The sequence below is a fragment of the Pongo abelii genome, chromosome 14, assembly GCF_028885655.2.
Source record: "Pongo abelii isolate AG06213 chromosome 14, NHGRI_mPonAbe1-v2.0_pri, whole genome shotgun sequence".
In the NCBI taxonomy this organism is placed as follows: Eukaryota; Metazoa; Chordata; class Mammalia; order Primates; family Hominidae; genus Pongo; species Pongo abelii.
In genome coordinates this window covers 119,913,856-119,931,138 of record NC_071999.2, presented here as the reverse complement: position 1 = coordinate 119,931,138, position 17,283 = coordinate 119,913,856, and the positions used below count along the sequence as shown (strand labels likewise).

Genomic DNA, 17,283 nt, shown 5'->3' with positions numbered 1-17,283 from the left:
CCACAGTGACCAGCTTCCTGGGGGTCTGTAGGTGAGACCACCAGTGCTTACTGAGGGGTCAGTTCCCAGTCATTTGTCTTCTTCTCACCTGGGGTTTGCAGGCAAGGCAGGATTGTTAAGAGGCAGTTGTTGGTGACACCAGGACCAGGAAGCAGAAGACCCACGGAGCTACATCAAACCAAGGCCCCACTCAGAGGGACGCATATGGAATACAGCTGGGGTACACCTGGGACACACCTGGGACACACCTGGGACATACCTGGGACACACCTGGGACATACCTGGGACACTCCTGGGACAGCTGGGACACACCTGGGACACAGCTGCGGCACACCTGGGGCACAGCTGTGGCACACCTGGGACACACCTGGGACAGCTAGGACACACCTGGGGAACACCTGGGACACACCCAGAATCCACCTGAGACACACCTGGGACACAGCTGTGGTACACCTGGGACACACCTGGGACAGCTGGGGAACACCTGGAACACACCTGGGGCACACCTGAGACACACCTGGGACAGCTGGGACACACCTGGGGCACATCTTGGACACACCTGGGACAGCGGGGGCACACCTAAGACACTTGAAATGCAGCTGGGGAACACTTGGGACCCACCTGAGACACACTGGGGGCACATCTGGGGCACACCTGAGACACACCTGAGATACAGCTGGTGCATATGTAGGACACACCTGGGAGAGCTGAGGCACACCTGGGATATGCCTGGGGCACACCTGAGACACCTGAGACAGCTGGGGCACACCTGGGACACACCTGGGATGCACCTGGGGCACACCTGGGACACACCTGGGATGCACCAGGGGTCACACCTGAGACACCTGAAATGCAGCTGGGGCACTTGGGACCTACCCGAGACACACCTGGGGCACATCTTGGACACACCTGGGACAGCTTGGGCACACCTGGGGTACACCTGAGACACCTGAAATGCAGTTGGGGAACACTTGGGACCCATCTGAGACACACCTGGGGCACACCTGAGACACACCTGGGATACAGCTGGTGCACATGTAGGACACACCTGGGACAGCTGGGGCACACCGGGGATATGCCTGGGGCACATCTGAGACACCTGAGACAACTGAGGCACACCTAGGACACACACCTGGGGCACAGCTGGGACACACTGGAGACAGCTGGAGCACACCTGGGACACACCTGGGATGCACCTGAGACACACCTAAGACAGCTGAGGCACACCTGGGATACAACTGGGGCACACCTGAGACACACCTGGGACAACTGGGGCACACCTGAGACAGCTGGGGCATACCTCAGACACACCTGCAACACACCTGGGACACACCTGGGGATGGTCACGCCAATAGGATTGTCAGCTTCATGAGGGCATGGCCCTGCCTGTCTTATTCCAGCACACAGTAGGTACTCAATAAAGGTTTGGAGAAGAATGAGGAGGAATTTAGCAGGGGATTGGTTCCAGCTCACACAGGGAGGAAGCAAAGGGTCGCAGAAAAGAAGAATGCCAGAGCGTGGAGAGGTCGAAACTGTCAGCCCACCCCATTCCACACGGGAGAAGAGGCAACTGTGGGAGGGCACTGGGGACTGCACATGGCAGGGTCCTCTGTAGCAGCAAAGGAGGCCGAAGCGAGGGCCTGCAGACTGAGCCGATGTCCCCACGGCCTCCTGAGGGCTTTGGCAGGTGGATCACGAGTAAATATTTGAGGTGAGTGATATCCCATCTTCCGCCAGGAGCCCTGCAGGAGCCCAGCCCTGCCCTTCACAGCAGTGACCTTGGGCAGATCGTGTTAACTCCTTCCTGCCTGCTCACCCAATGGGGCAACTGTGGTGCTTTGTGAAGTGAAGCCGTCTCTGCTGACGTCTCGCTGCCTGTCCTGGTTCATGCCTCAAACAGCTACACACATGAATCGCCCGGAGACCTTGCTAGAACAAAGATTCTGCTTCAGTGGCCGGGCAGGCCAAGATTGTGCACCTGTAACAAGCTCGCAGGTAGTGCTGATGCTGCGGAGGCGTGGGGTCTGAGGAGGACGGCTTCCTGTTGGACTGGGGGCCATTCCACCTGCAGTCATGTTGGGAAGTGTTGGGTTAAATAAAGTTAAATATGTTAAACAAGCAAAGTTAAAAATATGTTAAACATGCCCATCACAGGGTTGATTCAGTGATTTCAGAGTGAACATGGCTCTCAAAGAGAAGTAAAGTATGTCGTTTCCCAAATTCATTTGGCCCTGGAAATCCCTTTTTAATTAAACTCTTTATTCTGTGATAATTGTGGATTTACATGCAGTGTTAAGAAACAATCCAGAGAGATCCTGTGTACCCTTAACTCTGTCTCCTGTAATGATGACATCTTGCCAAGTAGCAAGGATATTGACATCCATATGGTTGAGACAAAGGCCGCCTCCATCCACGGGACCCTCCTGTGCCGCTCACAGACGCACCGAAGTTCCTCCAGCCCGCCCTCCTCCATGCCCGGCAACCACGACTTCTCTAAGAACGTTACCTGAATGGAGTCAGACACTATGTAGCCTTTCAGGATCTGCATTTCTCACTCAGCACTGTTCCCCAGGTGTCAGCCATTCCCTCCTTGTCTCTGTGGTGTGCTCCACAGAGGAGAGTGCCATAGTCTGTTTCGCTGTTCACCGGTTGAAGGACGGCTGGGTCGTTTCCAGTGTTTAGCTATAATGCTGCTGTAAACATCTGTGTAGGCCTTTGTGTGAATATAAATTTCTATTTCTCTGGGGTAAATGCCCAAAAGTGTCGTAATTGCAAGTTTAGTTTTGAAGAAACCGGCAAGCTGTTTTCTGGAGTGGCCGTGTCATTTTACATTCCCACCAGCGATGGTGAGCAGATCCTTCCTCAGGATCCTCCCCAGAGTTTAGCGCTGCCACAGTCTTTTGTTTTGGCCCTCCTGGTAGGTGTGGGGTATTCCCTTACGGTTGTAATTTACATTTCCCTAATGGTGGAAGAACACCTTTCCATGTGTGCATTGCCATCTGTGCGTGCTCTTGGGTGAAATGTCTCTTCACATCTTTTGACCGTGTAACAGCTGGATTGTTTGCTTTCCTGTCATGAGTTTTGAGATTCTATCAATATCAGATAGCAGTCCTTTGTCAGACACGTGGTTTTCGAATATCCTCTCCCAGTGATAGCTTGTCTTTGCCTCCTTTCTGTATGGGCTTTCATAGAGCAGAAGTTTTAAATTTTGTTGAATATAAATATTACAGATTGTGCTTTTGGTGTTGTCCAGCCCCAGATCTTGAAGATTTTCTCCCACATTTTTCCTAAAAGTTTTATAGTTTTACAATTTACATTTACATTCATATCCACTTTGGGTTACTTTTTGTAGAAGGTTTAAGAGGTTGAGGGTCTTTTTCCTCCCCCTTTGGCCAATGGATATCCAATAGCTCCAGCAGTGTTTGTTGAAAAGGCTATTTTTGCTTCACTGAATTCCTTTTGCGCCTTTGTCAGAAATCAGTTGCACATATTGTGTGGGTCTACCTCTGGATTTTCTCTTCTGTTCCATTGATCTATGTGTCTCCCTCTGACCATACCATACAATCTTGATCACCATAGCTACATAATAAGCTTTGAAATTGGGTAGACTGAGTCCTCCCATTTTATTCTTGTTTTTCAAAAAAATTTTCAAAAAATGTTTTAAAAAACCCTATGTTAAAAATATGCAAGAAAATATTTATTTATTCTAGTTCCTTTGCTTTTCTATATAAATTTTAGAATAATCTTGTATATATCTACCAAAAACATTGTGCTTGGATTTTGATAGGAATTATGTTGCACCCTATATCAATTTGGGGAGATTGATCTGTTATGTTGAGTCTTCCACGCTACAAACATGGTGTGTGTCTCCATTTATTCAAACTCCAATTTCTTTCATCAATATTACATGGGTTTCAGCATGCAAGTCCTGTACATGTTTTGTTAGATTAACACCTGAATATTCCTCTTGGTGTTGAGCAATCATAAATGGTATTGTGTTTTTAATTTTGGTATCCATATGCCTATTGCTAGTATATAGATGTACAGTGGATTTTTGCACCTTCATCTCGTATCCTGAGACCTTGCTAAACTCACTTAAGAGCTGTAGGAGTTTTGTTATGGATTCTTTGAGATTTTCTACATAAGCATTCATGTTATCTGCAAATAAGGACAGTTTTATTTCTTCCTTTCTGACATTCATGCTTTTTATTTCCTCTTCTTGTTCATTGCTTTAGCTAGAACTTCTAGTACAATGTTGGATAAAAATGAGGGAGCCTTGTTCCCGGTCTTGGGGTAAAAAACGTTTCTTATTTCACCATTGGGCATACTGTTAGCTGTGGGTTTTTTGTCAATGCTTTTAATCAAGTTGAACAGGCTTCCTTCTACTCTTGGTTTGCTGAGAGCTTTTGTCACATGGAAGCTGAATTTCCTCAAATGCTTTTTCTTTGCTGATTGATATGATTGTGTGGTTTTTCTTCAGCCTGTTAATGTGGTGGATCACACTGATTGGGTTTTGAATACTGAACCAGCCTTGCATTCCTGGAATACATCCTGCTTGGTCATGGCATTTACTTTTTATACTTTGTTGGATTCAACTTACCAAATTTTGTTTATGGTTTTTGCATCTATATTCATGAGGGATATTGATTTGTAGTTTTGTTTTTTTGAACTATCCTTGTCTGATTTTGGTATAAAGATAACACTGGTCTTATAAGATGAGTTGGAAAATATTTCCTCTTCTTCTATTTTCCAAAAGATGGTGAAGAATTGGTGTTCTTTATTAAGTGTTTGCTAGAATTGTCCCATGAAATCATCTGGGCCCAGAGGTTTCTTTATTGGGATATTTTAAATTATTAATTCAGTTTTCTTAATAGTTATAGGTTATTTACATTATCTATTTGAAATTGGGTGAGTTGTGGTTTTTGATGAAGCAGCCCATTATCTAAGTTGTAAAGTTTATGTATGTAGAATTGTGCATAGTATTTCCTTATCTTTTTGATGTTTGCAGGGTCTGTAGTGATAGCTCCTGTTTTATTCCTGCTATCAGTTATCTCAGCCTTCTCTCTAGCTACAAGTTTATTAATTCTATTTATATTTTCAAAGAACCAGTCCTTTCTATTGCTTTTGCATTTTCAAGTTCATCGGTTTCTGCTCTTATCTTTTAATTTCTTCCTTCTGCTTGTTTTGTTGCTGTTGTTGTTTGCTTGCTTGTTTTGCTTTGTTTTACTTGCTTTTCTTTTTCTACGTTTGTGAGATGAGAGCTTAGGTTTTTTGAGACTTGTCCTCTTTTCTAAAATATGCATTTTTGGTGCTATAAATTTTCCTCTTAATACTGCTTTAGCTATGTCCCTTGAGTTTTTATGTGTTGTATTTTTTCTTCATTCAGTTCCATGTATTTTTAAAATTTCCCTTGAAACTTCCTTTTTGACTCATGAGTATTAGAAGTATGTTGTTCAGGTTTCATATTTGGAGGTTTTTCTGTTATCTTTGTTATTAATATCTCATTTGATTCCATTGTGATTGTGATTAATATCTCATTTGATTCCATTGTGATCTTTGTTATTAATATCTCATTGATCCCATTGTGATTGATTCCATTGTGAATTTAAATCATACAGAACATACTCTGTATGATTTAAATTCTTTAAATTTGCTAAGCCTTCCTTTATGGCCCAAGATATGGCCTATCTTGATATATATTTCATGGGGACTTAAAGAGAACGTGTATTCTCTGTTGAGTATTCTGCGAATGTCAATGACATCCTGTTGGTTGATGATGTTGAGTTCTTCTGTATCCATGCTAATTTTCTATTTGGTTGTTCTATCAATTGTTAAGAGAGGAGTGTTGAGATCTCCAACTATAATTGTGGATTTGTTTATGTCTACTTTTAGTTCTATCAGTTTGCTTTCCATATTTTGCAGCTTTCTAGTTTTTCATTTGTTTCAGGCTTGTTTGTAATTGCTATTCAAGCATTTTTATCATGGCTGCTTTAAAATTTTTGGCAGCTAATTCTAACATCTCTGTCACCTTGGTGTTGGCATATATTGTCTTTTTAAATTCATTTTTAGAATTTTTTAATTTTTTAGCAGAGATGCCCAGGCTGGTCTGGAACTCCTGGTCTAAAATGATCCTCTCAGTCCAGCCTCCCAAAGCTCTGGGATAACAGGCATGAGCCAAAACACCCAGCTTTGTATTAATTCATCTTAAAATCTTCCTCGTTCTTTGTGTGATGAGTGGTTATCTACTGAAACCCAGACGTTTTCATATTATTTAATCCTTCTCTTTTTACTGGCTTTCTCTGACCCCACTTCAGCAGCAAAAGGGAGAGGCTTCACCTTGTTAACACCATGTGGGGGCCAGAAGTCTAGGTTTCCCACTGGGAACCTTTGGGTGGGCTCCTGAGGACTGTTGGGTGGGTGGGTAGCAGTCCTGGCTCTCCATATGGTCTCCACTGACACCACAGTGGGAGGTGGCCTTGTCACTGTGTGGTGGTCACAGTCCTAACTTTCTACTAGGTTGTGTCTGAAACCACTCAGATGTGGGGAGAGAGGGGTGACTGGTGGCTGCCAGATGTGGGTGGGATTCTGGGCCCCCCTCATTGTCTGGCACCCAATTTGTATGGAGCACTTAGTTCTGTGTTTTCAGAGCATGCTGTGGGGAAACTGCCCTCTACCAAGGTCTCTGGCCCTCCTCCCTACACGTATGTGTCCAGAAGAAGGTCATTCTGATAACATGTGTACAGCTCAGCACATGTACCTGCTTCTGGAAATTCAGAGACTACATTAGGAAGACTAAATTCGAAGATGTTTAGAAAGAGTTCATACTTTGTTCATTTCAAGAGCATCTATACACTTCACAGACAACAGTTGCTGCATACAGGTGTTGTCAGACCCCTGGCACTCTGGGGTCCCAGGGCCACAGTCTCTGAACAATCAGACTGGGGCCTCTACTGCCAGACCCTGTGTTCTTATCTCCCTAACATTCCAAAGTCAGAAATGGGTACAATGTTAAAGGAAATGCATAGGATGGGTCCATTAAGAAATTCTGGCTGGGCGCAGGGGCTCACACCTGTAATCCTAACACTTCGCGAGGCCGAGGTGGGAGGATCCCTTGAACTCAGGAGTTCTAAACCAGTCTGGGCAACATAGGGAGACCCCATCTCTACAAAAAAATAAAAGAAATAGAAATTAGAAATTAAAAAAAAGAAATGATACGAATCGAGGCTAAAATGACATCATTCCATTTGAATTTTAGGGCAATTATTTTGCAAACTCTAAATTATCCTAAAAAATTAAAGCAGTGTAATGCCTAGAGGAATTTTGTTTCCTCTAAGAAATGAATTTGGTTACACGGGTCCCTGAGAAGGACGGCCTAGAGGTGACAGTGTGGGAAACTCTGCATGTAATTCTGGACCCACAGGGCTAGTCGACTTCGATTCATATTTGTCAGAAGGCTCCTGAGCACGTTTCATTTGCCCTGCGTTCCCGTCACCCTCCTGCAGAGATGGGTGCTGCAGCCAGCAGGCAGCAATGGCATCTGCCATCTAGGACCTCTGTCTCCAACAGCAAAGTCTCTGAGCCGGGGTTCTGAAGTGCGCCACCCAACAAGACTGCCTGGGAGCCCTCCACGTCCTGGTGCTCGGCCCCATGGGGGAGAGGCTTAGGCAGAATCTCCGGGCGGAAGTAGGCAGTGATGACTTCATGGTCCCTGCCCCAGCCCTGTGACCCCAACGCACTGCCCGGACCCCCGGTGACCCCGAGGCGCTGCCCAGGCTGAGCACCCCCCACCTGGACCCTGCCTTACTCCCTCCCACCAGCACTGTTAGAAATGCAGTCTGGGGCCCCCCAGGACTCGCTGGGCTGAATCTGCATTCAACAGATGCTCAGGGCTCCTGTGCACTTCATTTCGAGGACCTCTAGATTTAGGGGTTTATGTTTATGAATTCCGCCATAGACACAAAAAAAATCCTAAAGGGCCCTCGGTGCCACTGCCCTCTGGGGATCTAAGAGGCTATTGCTGCTCTGGGTAAATCTGGGAGGCAGAGGAGTCCCCGGGGACCCCTGTGTTCCCTGCCAACCCAGCTCCAGCTGCCAGGCTCACCCTCCCACTGGGTGACCCAGAATCGGGGCTGCCGCAGCTGGGGGCCCAGGGAGCCAGTCACCCCTCACTCGCCTGCCTCACGCCCTCCCAGGCCAGGGATACGGCCCCAGCTGGCTCAGCCCAAGGTCGTGGACACAGTGGGTCCAGGCCGGCTCTGCTCTGACCTCAATCTCCCTCCTGAAGGAGAGGAGGGAAGGGGAAGGGCCTGTGAGTGCTGCTCACCCCAGAACGTGCCCTCACCGCAATCAGAGCAAAGCTGCAGCCAAGGGCGTCCCAAGAGCAGCAGGGTGAGGAACGCGGGCCTGGCCCGCCCCAGGGGCAACAGCCGGGCTGCACCCGGTCCCTGGTGTTTGGTGAGGCGATGGCCGGCGCTGATAACTCGGCCCTGGCCTCTCCCTGGGATCCTTCGCCTGCGATGCCTTTGACCTCTGGCAGAGGAAACTATAAAGCCCAGAGGTGGATGTCTGGCCTCAGTCTCGGCGGCGTAGAGGGTGCAGGGAGCAGACGGGAGAATCTCAGGCCAGAGACGATGGCGGCTCTGCAGGAGAAGAAGACGTGCGGCCAGCGCATGGAGGAGTTCCAGCGCTACTGCTGGAACCCGGACACGGGGCAGATGCTGGGCCGCACCCTGTCCCGGTGGGGTACGTGCGGGGGGCGGGCCGGCTGGGTGCATGGAGGGGGCTGCTCTGAGAACGCAGCCTCCAGGTGAGCTCAAGAGGAGGGGAGCAGAGGGCCCCTGACAGTGAGACCCAGATGCTGCCCGGATGGCGTGGACGGGCTTCTGCCAGGGCCTCACTTGCCTCCCAGGGAAAGCGAGGGTCCCCAGAGCATCCTGAAGGCTGAGTTGACCTGAAGCCCCGACTGCAGAACGCCAGTGGAGGGCGTCCACAGACTGGCCCCAAATTTCAGCCGTATGTCTGAGAACAGCATTTTAAAAGTATGTTTCTAAAGTGAATCATTTTGAAAATAATGTGAAAGGTGGCAATGGCTATTCCTTGGTCACACACATTCACTCAATGACCTGAATAAGGGGCTCTGCTGAGATGCGGCTGCCAGCCCCTCTTTCCGGGACACCCGCTGGCGTCCAGATGCAGAGGTGGGGAGTAAACCGGGCCTGCCTCAGCCTGCAGCACCTGCGCCTTGTGCGAGGTCTGCCCTGCGGGGTCCTGTCCCCGTGGCTGCACAGAGGCGCGGGCAGCCTGGCCCTCCTGGGAGGAAAGCAGATGCCTGGGCCTGCACTGGCTGGCCTGGCGCCGTCCCCGGCTCCCAGGGAAGGTCAGGCCCTCCTCAGTCCCCACGGTGCCCGGCTCTGGAGGTCCCAGAGCCGAGGCGGGAATGCAAAGCCCCAGGCCCGCCCCACCTGTGTGTATAGCTGAGACGTGCTGGGAACGCCTGCGACACGCTGCCAAGTCCCCCACACTCACCACAGTGCTGGCGAAGGCTGCAGCCCTCGCTGGAGGCTCCACGGTCTCAAAGGGCACCAGAGCCAGCTGGAGTCATGGGCGCATTTGAAGTAGAACAAATACCCGATTCCTAGAGAGGCAGGGACCGGGGGCGGAAGGGCCTCCTGGGCCAGGCGGGGCGGCAGAGCAGGAGGCCAGGATGGGGAAGGAGCTGAAGGCGGGGGCTGGGCTGGGGGCTGCCGGCCAGGCCCTTGGAGGCCCCATCTTTTGGGCCATTCTAGATACTGAGACTCCCATGTGCCGCCTCCTGGCTGCAGGGCCACAGAGAACTTTCCGGAATGGTCTCACTGCCTGGCCGGTAGACACGGCCTCCATTTGGGGATAAGAAAGTCTTAGGGCCCCAGGAAAACACAACTCAAGTGAAATGACAAAAACAAAAAGAATAAGACACGTTATTCTTACTAACGGGGGGACAAGTGCAGGTGTGGGAGAGGCAGAGTGAGCTGCGCTGGGCCGGCCCTGGGAGCTGGCGGGAATGGGACTCTCACTCACCTCCCAACCCCTCCCCTGTACACTGCAGGGTGCCCTGAACACGGTGGTGCAAGCGGGGGCCCAGGAAGTGCAGGGAGCACGGCCCACCCGAGCCTGGGCCCAGCCTGGCCAACCTCGGGCTCCTACCCGGGAGGCAGGGCTGAGCCGCCTGGTGGAGCTGAGACTCACCACAGAGTGGGTCAGCAGCCACTGGGAGACACGCCCCGCCCACGTCTCCACTTGCACCACGGGCCCCAGAGTAGACCCACAGGACCCGCAGCGGGGGAACGGAGACCCCTGCCTTCACGAGCGTAGGTCACCGGGGGGCAGGTGGCCAAGTCAAATAGAAGCCACATCAGGAGTGACCTGGGGACACTGAGGCAGGACCTGCAGGGCCAGCACCAGGGAGGCGCCAGGCGTGATCCAGCGACAGAACAGAAACCCTCCACCACTGCGGGCCCCACGCTGCTGAAGCTGGAAACTCAAAACCGGAGGCTGAAGCCAAGCTGCTGTGGCCACACGAGAACGTCGTCACCAGGGACTCCCAGCAGGGAAAGGAGGGACTCGAAGTGGATGCCAGGTGAGCAAGACCCAGCCCTGAGCCCAGCTGGTGCTGAAGGGACCTGGCTCAGAGACCTGTGCTGTCCCAGCTCACAGAAGAGGACACGCGGTCCGCAGGCCACAGCCTCTCATCACAGCTCAGGGCTCCGGCCTCTTGGCCCCGCGCTCCCTTGCTTCTCTCTGACTTGGTCCTGCCCTTTGGTTGTGTTTTGGGTCACTGGAGAACGGCTCACTAAGCAGAATCCATGCCACATCACCGGAGAGGAGGAAGAGGAGGCCCAGTTCATTACAGACTTTCCAGAAAGACAAAAGCCGTAGCAAACACAAAACCGTCCTCTTTCTGGCGGTGTCTCCCCGCAAATGCCTGCTGCGATCCACACAAGCTAATTTACAAAGACAAAGACAGCATCCAGGCAGCCGCCTGTGTCCAGGAGCCGCCCATGTCCACGGGGGCGGTGGCTTCCATTAGGTTCTGACTCTGCAGGGGAAGCTCACAGGAGGGTCTCAGAAGCAGATGAGATGAAGCTGCACCGAGTGGCCAGTGCCCATGGACACCCCTGCTTCTGAGAAGAGCCATCTCCAGGGCCTCCCTTCCTCCCTTTCTCCTCCTGATGTCCTTGTGGAAGCAGGGCCGGCCATGCGCTTCCAGGCCACACTACGGGTCACCACGGGCAGGACCACACCTCTCTGCCTCAGTTTCCCTTCCTGTGATGGGGGAACCATAACTCCCCCCTCAGAAGGCCCTCGGTTCCTGCTGGAGCTGGGGTGGTGGCACATCCTCGGCCACATCTCAAACAGCGGCTGGAGTGAAGGCAGCGGGTGCAACGGCCTCGGGTCGCAGGGTTCTGCCTGTGTGGACGCCCAGACAGGCAAACCCAGAGGCACAATGTGGCCGGTGGTGCGGCACTGGGAGGGGATTGTAGTGACTGTTCGTGGGGACCGGGTTTCTGTTTTGGGGGAGGAGAATGTTCTGGAACTAGGTAGGGAAGATGGTCACGCCACATCATGGACGCGCTCAAGGCCACCGAATTGTGCGCGTTAAAATGGCTGACGTGGTAAATTTTGTGCCTGCCTTGTGTCGCAGTGTGGATCAGCCTGTACTACGTGGCCTTCTATGTGGTGATGACTGGGCTCTTCGCCCTGTGCCTCTACGTGCTGATGCAGACAGTGGACCCGTACACACCGGACTACCAAGACCAGCTACGGTCACCAGGTAAGGGCCAGGGATATTGCCCCAACACCGCGTGACAGGCCCGGCTGCCGCATCCTGGGCTCTGGAGACGCCCAGGGGACCTGTGCCCTCCCCAGAAATGAAGCCCAGGGAGGCCAGGCCGGCAGTCCCAGGGTGAGCCACACACCCCAGCAGGTGCCCCCGAGGGCGGCCCCCGGCCCCTGAACCAGCTTTAAGAGCAGCCCCAAGGCATAAGTGGCCCCTTAGTTTCTTTCCATGAGGAAAATGACACCAAATTATAAAATCTGACTTTGGCTTTAGTTTTAGTTATGAAACAGAAGGGTTTTGTTACAGAGACAAAGTTTTTCCATCCACTTACTTCCTGTGCTTGGATATGCAAATGGAATGTTTCTGCAAGGACGCACAGGAAACAGTTTCCAAGGAGCACACCCGGGAGACCAGCAGAAAAGAGCCCGCTGGTCACCTACACATCAGCAGGGTGTGAGGACAGAGGAACAGGCGTCGGAGTCGTCAGAGGCCACAGGACAGATGTCCCCGTCAGTGTGCAGAGCAAGTGCAGAACCTCCTTTTCTCTTAGACCCTGCTGAAGGTTTTTATTTTAAAGCATGTATAGATTTTACTCTAACAACATCCACAAAACAGCAACACCTAGCCTCAAATGTAAAGCCAGCTGCATCCATAGGGGACCAACTAAGCAAACTGCAGGCTTCACACAATGAAACCACATTTATGGAAAGAATGAGGTGAGTTGACACAAAATGACAGAAAAAGAGGCTCCCAATTGCATGGGAAGTGGAAGTGTGTGGCGTGTGTGGCCACTGGGAAGCCAGTGGCATGTGGATGGCGGGCTGGTCCTAAGGACCTGCAGCAAACACACGTTTCTGCATCTGTGTTTCCACAGAAACAGGAAAGTGTGCAAAGGATGCACATTTGACGGTTCACATCGGGAAAGTCGACGGCTCTGGGTTTAACTCCCCGCTGTGTGCATCCTGATGTTCAGTTTTACAGTTAACATGTTGTTAGACCGCTTTTGTTCTTAACCAAAACCAGTGAAGATTTTTTTTAATCCATGTTCAAATACAATTTTACATAGAAACCCAGGTGCAGCCTCTGGATTAGTCATCACCTGTCACAGAGCAGGCACCCGGTGGAGAGAGCCAGCCACCCCCCACCCCCAACCATGGCAGCCAGCCAGGTTTCAGGGCCGGGGCAACTCCCAGCAGGGCCCCAGGCTGCATTCTGACTGTGCTGTCCTGGGGGTCCTTCCTTCCTGTGCTGCAGACAAGTTTACTCCGATGTGGCTCCTGGGTTGGGCCACAGCCTCTGGCGTATCCTCAGCCACTTCAGAACTGATGGCTTAAATGTGGTGAGCATTTGGAGACACGAAACACAAAGGTCTCTCTCTCTCCAGGGGTAACCTTAAGGCCAGACGTTTACGGGGAGAAAGGCCTGGAAATTGTCTACAACGTCTCTGATAACAGAACCTGGGCAGACCTCACACAGACTCTCCACGCCTTCTTAGCAGGTAAGCTGTGAAACAGCAGGTGAGGTGTGAAGCGGCAGGTGAGGTGTGAAGCGGCGGGTGAGGTGTGAAGTGGTGGGTGAGGTGTGAAATGGCTCCACAGCTTCAGCCTTTTCTATTTCATAAGAAACTCGCACTTGGGGCTCAAGGCCTTCCCGGGGGGCAGCCGGGCATCAGGGCCAGGGCAGGACAGGGCTGGCAGGTGCATCCGTCTGCAGGCTACTCTCCAGCAGCCCAGGAGGACAGCATCAACTGCACCTCCGAGCAGTACTTCTTCCAGAAGAGTTTCCGTGCTCCCAACCACACCAAGTTCTCCTGCAAGTTCACAGCGGATATGCTGCAGAACTGCTCGGGCCTGGCAGATCCCAACTTCGGCTTTGAAGAAGGAAAGCCATGTTTTATTATTAAAATGAACAGGGTGAGTACTGAGGGTCTCCTTCATGCGCCGCTACAACAGTGCAGTCAGGGCCTCTCACCCACACCCACCACGAGGAGCACAGGCATCCCGTCTGGGGCTTGCCCAAGCGGGACAGGGACTCCGGCCTCACCACCCTGTACCTTGGTTTGGCACGCACCTGTCCTGTGTGGCTCTTAGATACAAATTTAAAACCACTCATCAGACACCAGCACATAGCCGGCCCTCTAAAACATGTGGAAACATTTGAACAGGGGTCTCTGTGAGGCCAGGGCCCCCCTTCAGGGCGGCCAGAGATGCCAGGGCCAGGTAAAGGGGCCTCAAGTTCTGGAGTCAGGATTGGGAGGGGTTTAGCACCTTCTAAAGCAGAGGCTTCCAACCTGGGACCAGGGGCCCCTTAGGGGGTGTGGGGAGGTGACCCCTGAGCCAGGCTCAAGCAGGGCAGGTCCTGGCCAGGCAGAGGGCTTGGGGCCACCACTCCATGGACCAATCAGCAGCTCTGTGCTGGGCCTCCGGGCAGCTGTGCTGTTCCTTTTCCACTTAAGAGGCTGCAGGCTTGTGCCCTCTACACCTCACGGGTCCCCCTGTCAGCCAGGGTCTCAGCACTGCCGGCATGGAGGGGCTGTGACGGGGGTCCCAGCAGGGCGTGGTGGCCACTGTGCCTGTCTCATGGCAGCTGCCACCCTCGGAGCACAGCAGGGGATGCCTGGAGCTGGAGAAGCCCAGGGAAGAGGTGTGGGGAAGGCGGCTGAAGGCCCAGGTGGGCCAGAGAGAGTTTTCTGGAAGAGCTGTGCAGAGCAGGAGGCAGACCCAGCCCTGCTGTGAGGCAGGCCAGCCCCTGCTCTGTCTCAGCGCTCCACCGGACCTGGACATGGTTCGAGGGCTAAGACCACCCCGCCCCAGCTCTGCCACCTGCCAGCCGCCTCCTGAATCCTGGGCCAAGCGGCCTGCTGATGGGTGGGTGGGGGGAGGGCTGTGGCTCCGAATGATGAGTTAGTGACACCTGTGGGGATTCCTCCAAGGGAAGCCGCAAACCAGACCAAGGGCCCTTCTCAGTCCTGGTCAGAAAGCCCAGGCTGGGAACAGCCAGGTCTCAGCTCCATGGGTGGGTGCCACGCACCTCACATGGCAGTGGGGCTGGGGAGCGGCCACACTCAAGCTTTCCCTTCTAGATCGTCAAGTTCCTCCCCAGCAACAGCTCGGCCCCCAGAGTGGACTGCGCCTTCCTGGTGAGTACAGCTGCGCGGCGGGCAGGGCCGCCCCAGGAAAGGAGCTTGTCAGGGTCGTGCTGGTTCATGCTGGGCACGGCCCGCCTGGTTCTCTCCAGGAATGTCGGCCGTCGGCCCAGTAAACCGACGTAAACACCGAACCATCACCACAGCGAGCTCCACCATGGCGGGTAAAACCCAGCGAGGGAAACACGGGGCTTTTTTCTTATTGTTTGGCTTCCAAAAGCATCTGAGTAGCGTGTCAGCAGCACGTTTCAAAATGCCTGGTGGCGACGTGGAAAGACCAGTGCACTTCCAGCAGTTCTGTCCTTTTTACGGAATCTTTACAAAAAGATTCCAGCTTGCCAAGCAGCTACAGTTGTTTAATTGTGTTTAGTATACGGACTGCTAAGGGTTGGCATTGATCTCAGTCTAATTCCAGGTTGTTTTTCAAAATTGCTTTTTAAGTCAACATTTTTTAAAACTAAATTTTTTAAATTAAATGTCTTCTAAGGTTTGCTTCCACCATTACACCCAAAGGCAAAGGTTTCACAGCGTGGTTCCATTACTGCGTGGAGCCTTCCCACTCGGGTCCGAGGGAACCTCACTTCCCTCAAAGCCTCCACTCTCGGTGTGGGCCGCGGGGATTTGCTTTTCCTTTTTTAATTTATTTGGGCCACGCCGCGGTTCCTGAGATTCTAACAGATCCAAAGCACCCTTCAGCTGTTCGTTGATGACCCTGAGCTACCCACTGGGCAAGTCTCTGCTTCTGAAACGAGAGGGCCCCAATCTCACAAAAACACGCGTTCACTTGTCCCACTCACACCAACTTGTAACCCAGTTTTGGCAAACCAGCCCTTGCCACTGAGCAGTGGCTACCCTCAAGTACAAACAAGTAAGCCGCCTCCCAGCTTCACCCACCTACGTCATCCTTCCAACACTTCAAGTTGTTAGAAGCACACGTTGGAGGGGTCACTGGGCATTTTGCTTGCTAACAAATCATGTCCTTGCTGAGATCTCAGCACTGATTAGAAAGATTGCATCTGATTTATGCTAAGTATGCAATAAAGTGTTTATGCAAGCACCTACACAGTGCGTGTGAGTACATACGCACACAAACGCAACACACAGACACGGGCACACACCAGCTCCCGCCTGACTCAGGCAGTGGCCTCTCCTCCCCAGGACCAGCCCCGCGAGCTGGGCCAGCCGCTGCAGGTCGAGTACTACCCTCCCAACGGTACCTTCAGTCTGCACTACTTCCCTTATTACGGGAAGAAAGCCCAGGTAGGTTCCTTCCTTCCATGCTTCCCTCACCGCAGCTGCTGAGTCCTCTCACACTTAGCGAAAGGAAAGCAATAAGCCCCTTCGTGTAGAAAAACAAAACAAAGGCGTGACTTAGCCGGTCCTGACTGCGGAACGGTCTGCGTGATTCCCAAGCCCAGGTTCTTATATCTACCTGGAAACATTCCTCTCACGCAACATGAAAATACAACTCTAACTCTTCTATTTTTTTTTTTTTTTTGAGACAGTCTTGCTCTGTCACCCAGGGTGGATTGCAGTGGTGCAATCTTAGCATCTTAGCTCACTACAGCCTCAACCTCCTGGGCTCAAGTGATCCTCCCAACTCAGCCTCCTGAGTAGCTGGGACCACAGGCACACACCACCGTGCCCAGCTAATTTTCGTATTTTTCGTAGAGAAAGGGTCTCAGTATGTTGCCCAGGGTGGTCTTGAATTCCTGGGCTGAAGCAATCAGCCTGCCTCAGCCTCCCAAAGTGCTAGGATTACAGGCATGAGCCACTGCGCCCAGCCTAATTTTTCTACTTCCCAGATCCTCTAAAACAACTGCATATCCACTTTGAAGACTTTCCTCCACATCACGTGCTTTTCCTGTTTCATTTTTATGTTAATCATCGTAAGAGTTTGAAGCTGAATTTACTCCTGGTATTGTCTGTCCCCTCCAGACAGTTGCTCTCCATTTTTACATGGGGGGTGTTATCTCAGCAAATTCCAGGGCATGCATTCGGTCAGGGCCAGTCTTAAACAAAAGAGCTGCTTCTCTGCACCAACCTGACTGTTGACACTTCTTTGCTTAGTTTTCTCTCCTTAACTTCAGAGATTTTTGAAACACCTGTCCTTTGCTCACTCCCACTTCAGCCCCACTACAGCAACCCTCTGGTGGCAGCGAAGCTCCTCAACATCCCCAGGAACACTGAGGTCGCCATCGTCTGCAAGATCATGGCGGAGCACGTGACCTTCAACAATCCCCACGACCCGTATGAAGGGAAAGTGGAGTTCAAACTCAAGATTGAGAAGTGAAACAGTTTGCACAGGGGTCCTGGGCACAGC

At 51.8% G+C, this 17,283-nt stretch overlaps 1 protein-coding gene across 1 annotated transcript; it reads left to right on the top strand.

The window, feature by feature from the left end:
* The first annotated feature begins 8,562 nt into the window (after window positions 1-8,562).
* Window positions 8,563-17,283, top strand: ATP4B (ATPase H+/K+ transporting subunit beta). The gene is made up of 7 exons (XM_002824465.4): window positions 8,563-8,742; window positions 11,681-11,809; window positions 13,200-13,313; window positions 13,529-13,728; window positions 14,898-14,954; window positions 16,119-16,220; window positions 17,092-17,283. Exons 1-7 carry the CDS (start codon window positions 8,631-8,633, stop codon window positions 17,251-17,253), a joined length of 876 nt encoding a protein of 291 aa, XP_002824511.1. The 5' UTR covers window positions 8,563-8,630; the 3' UTR covers window positions 17,254-17,283.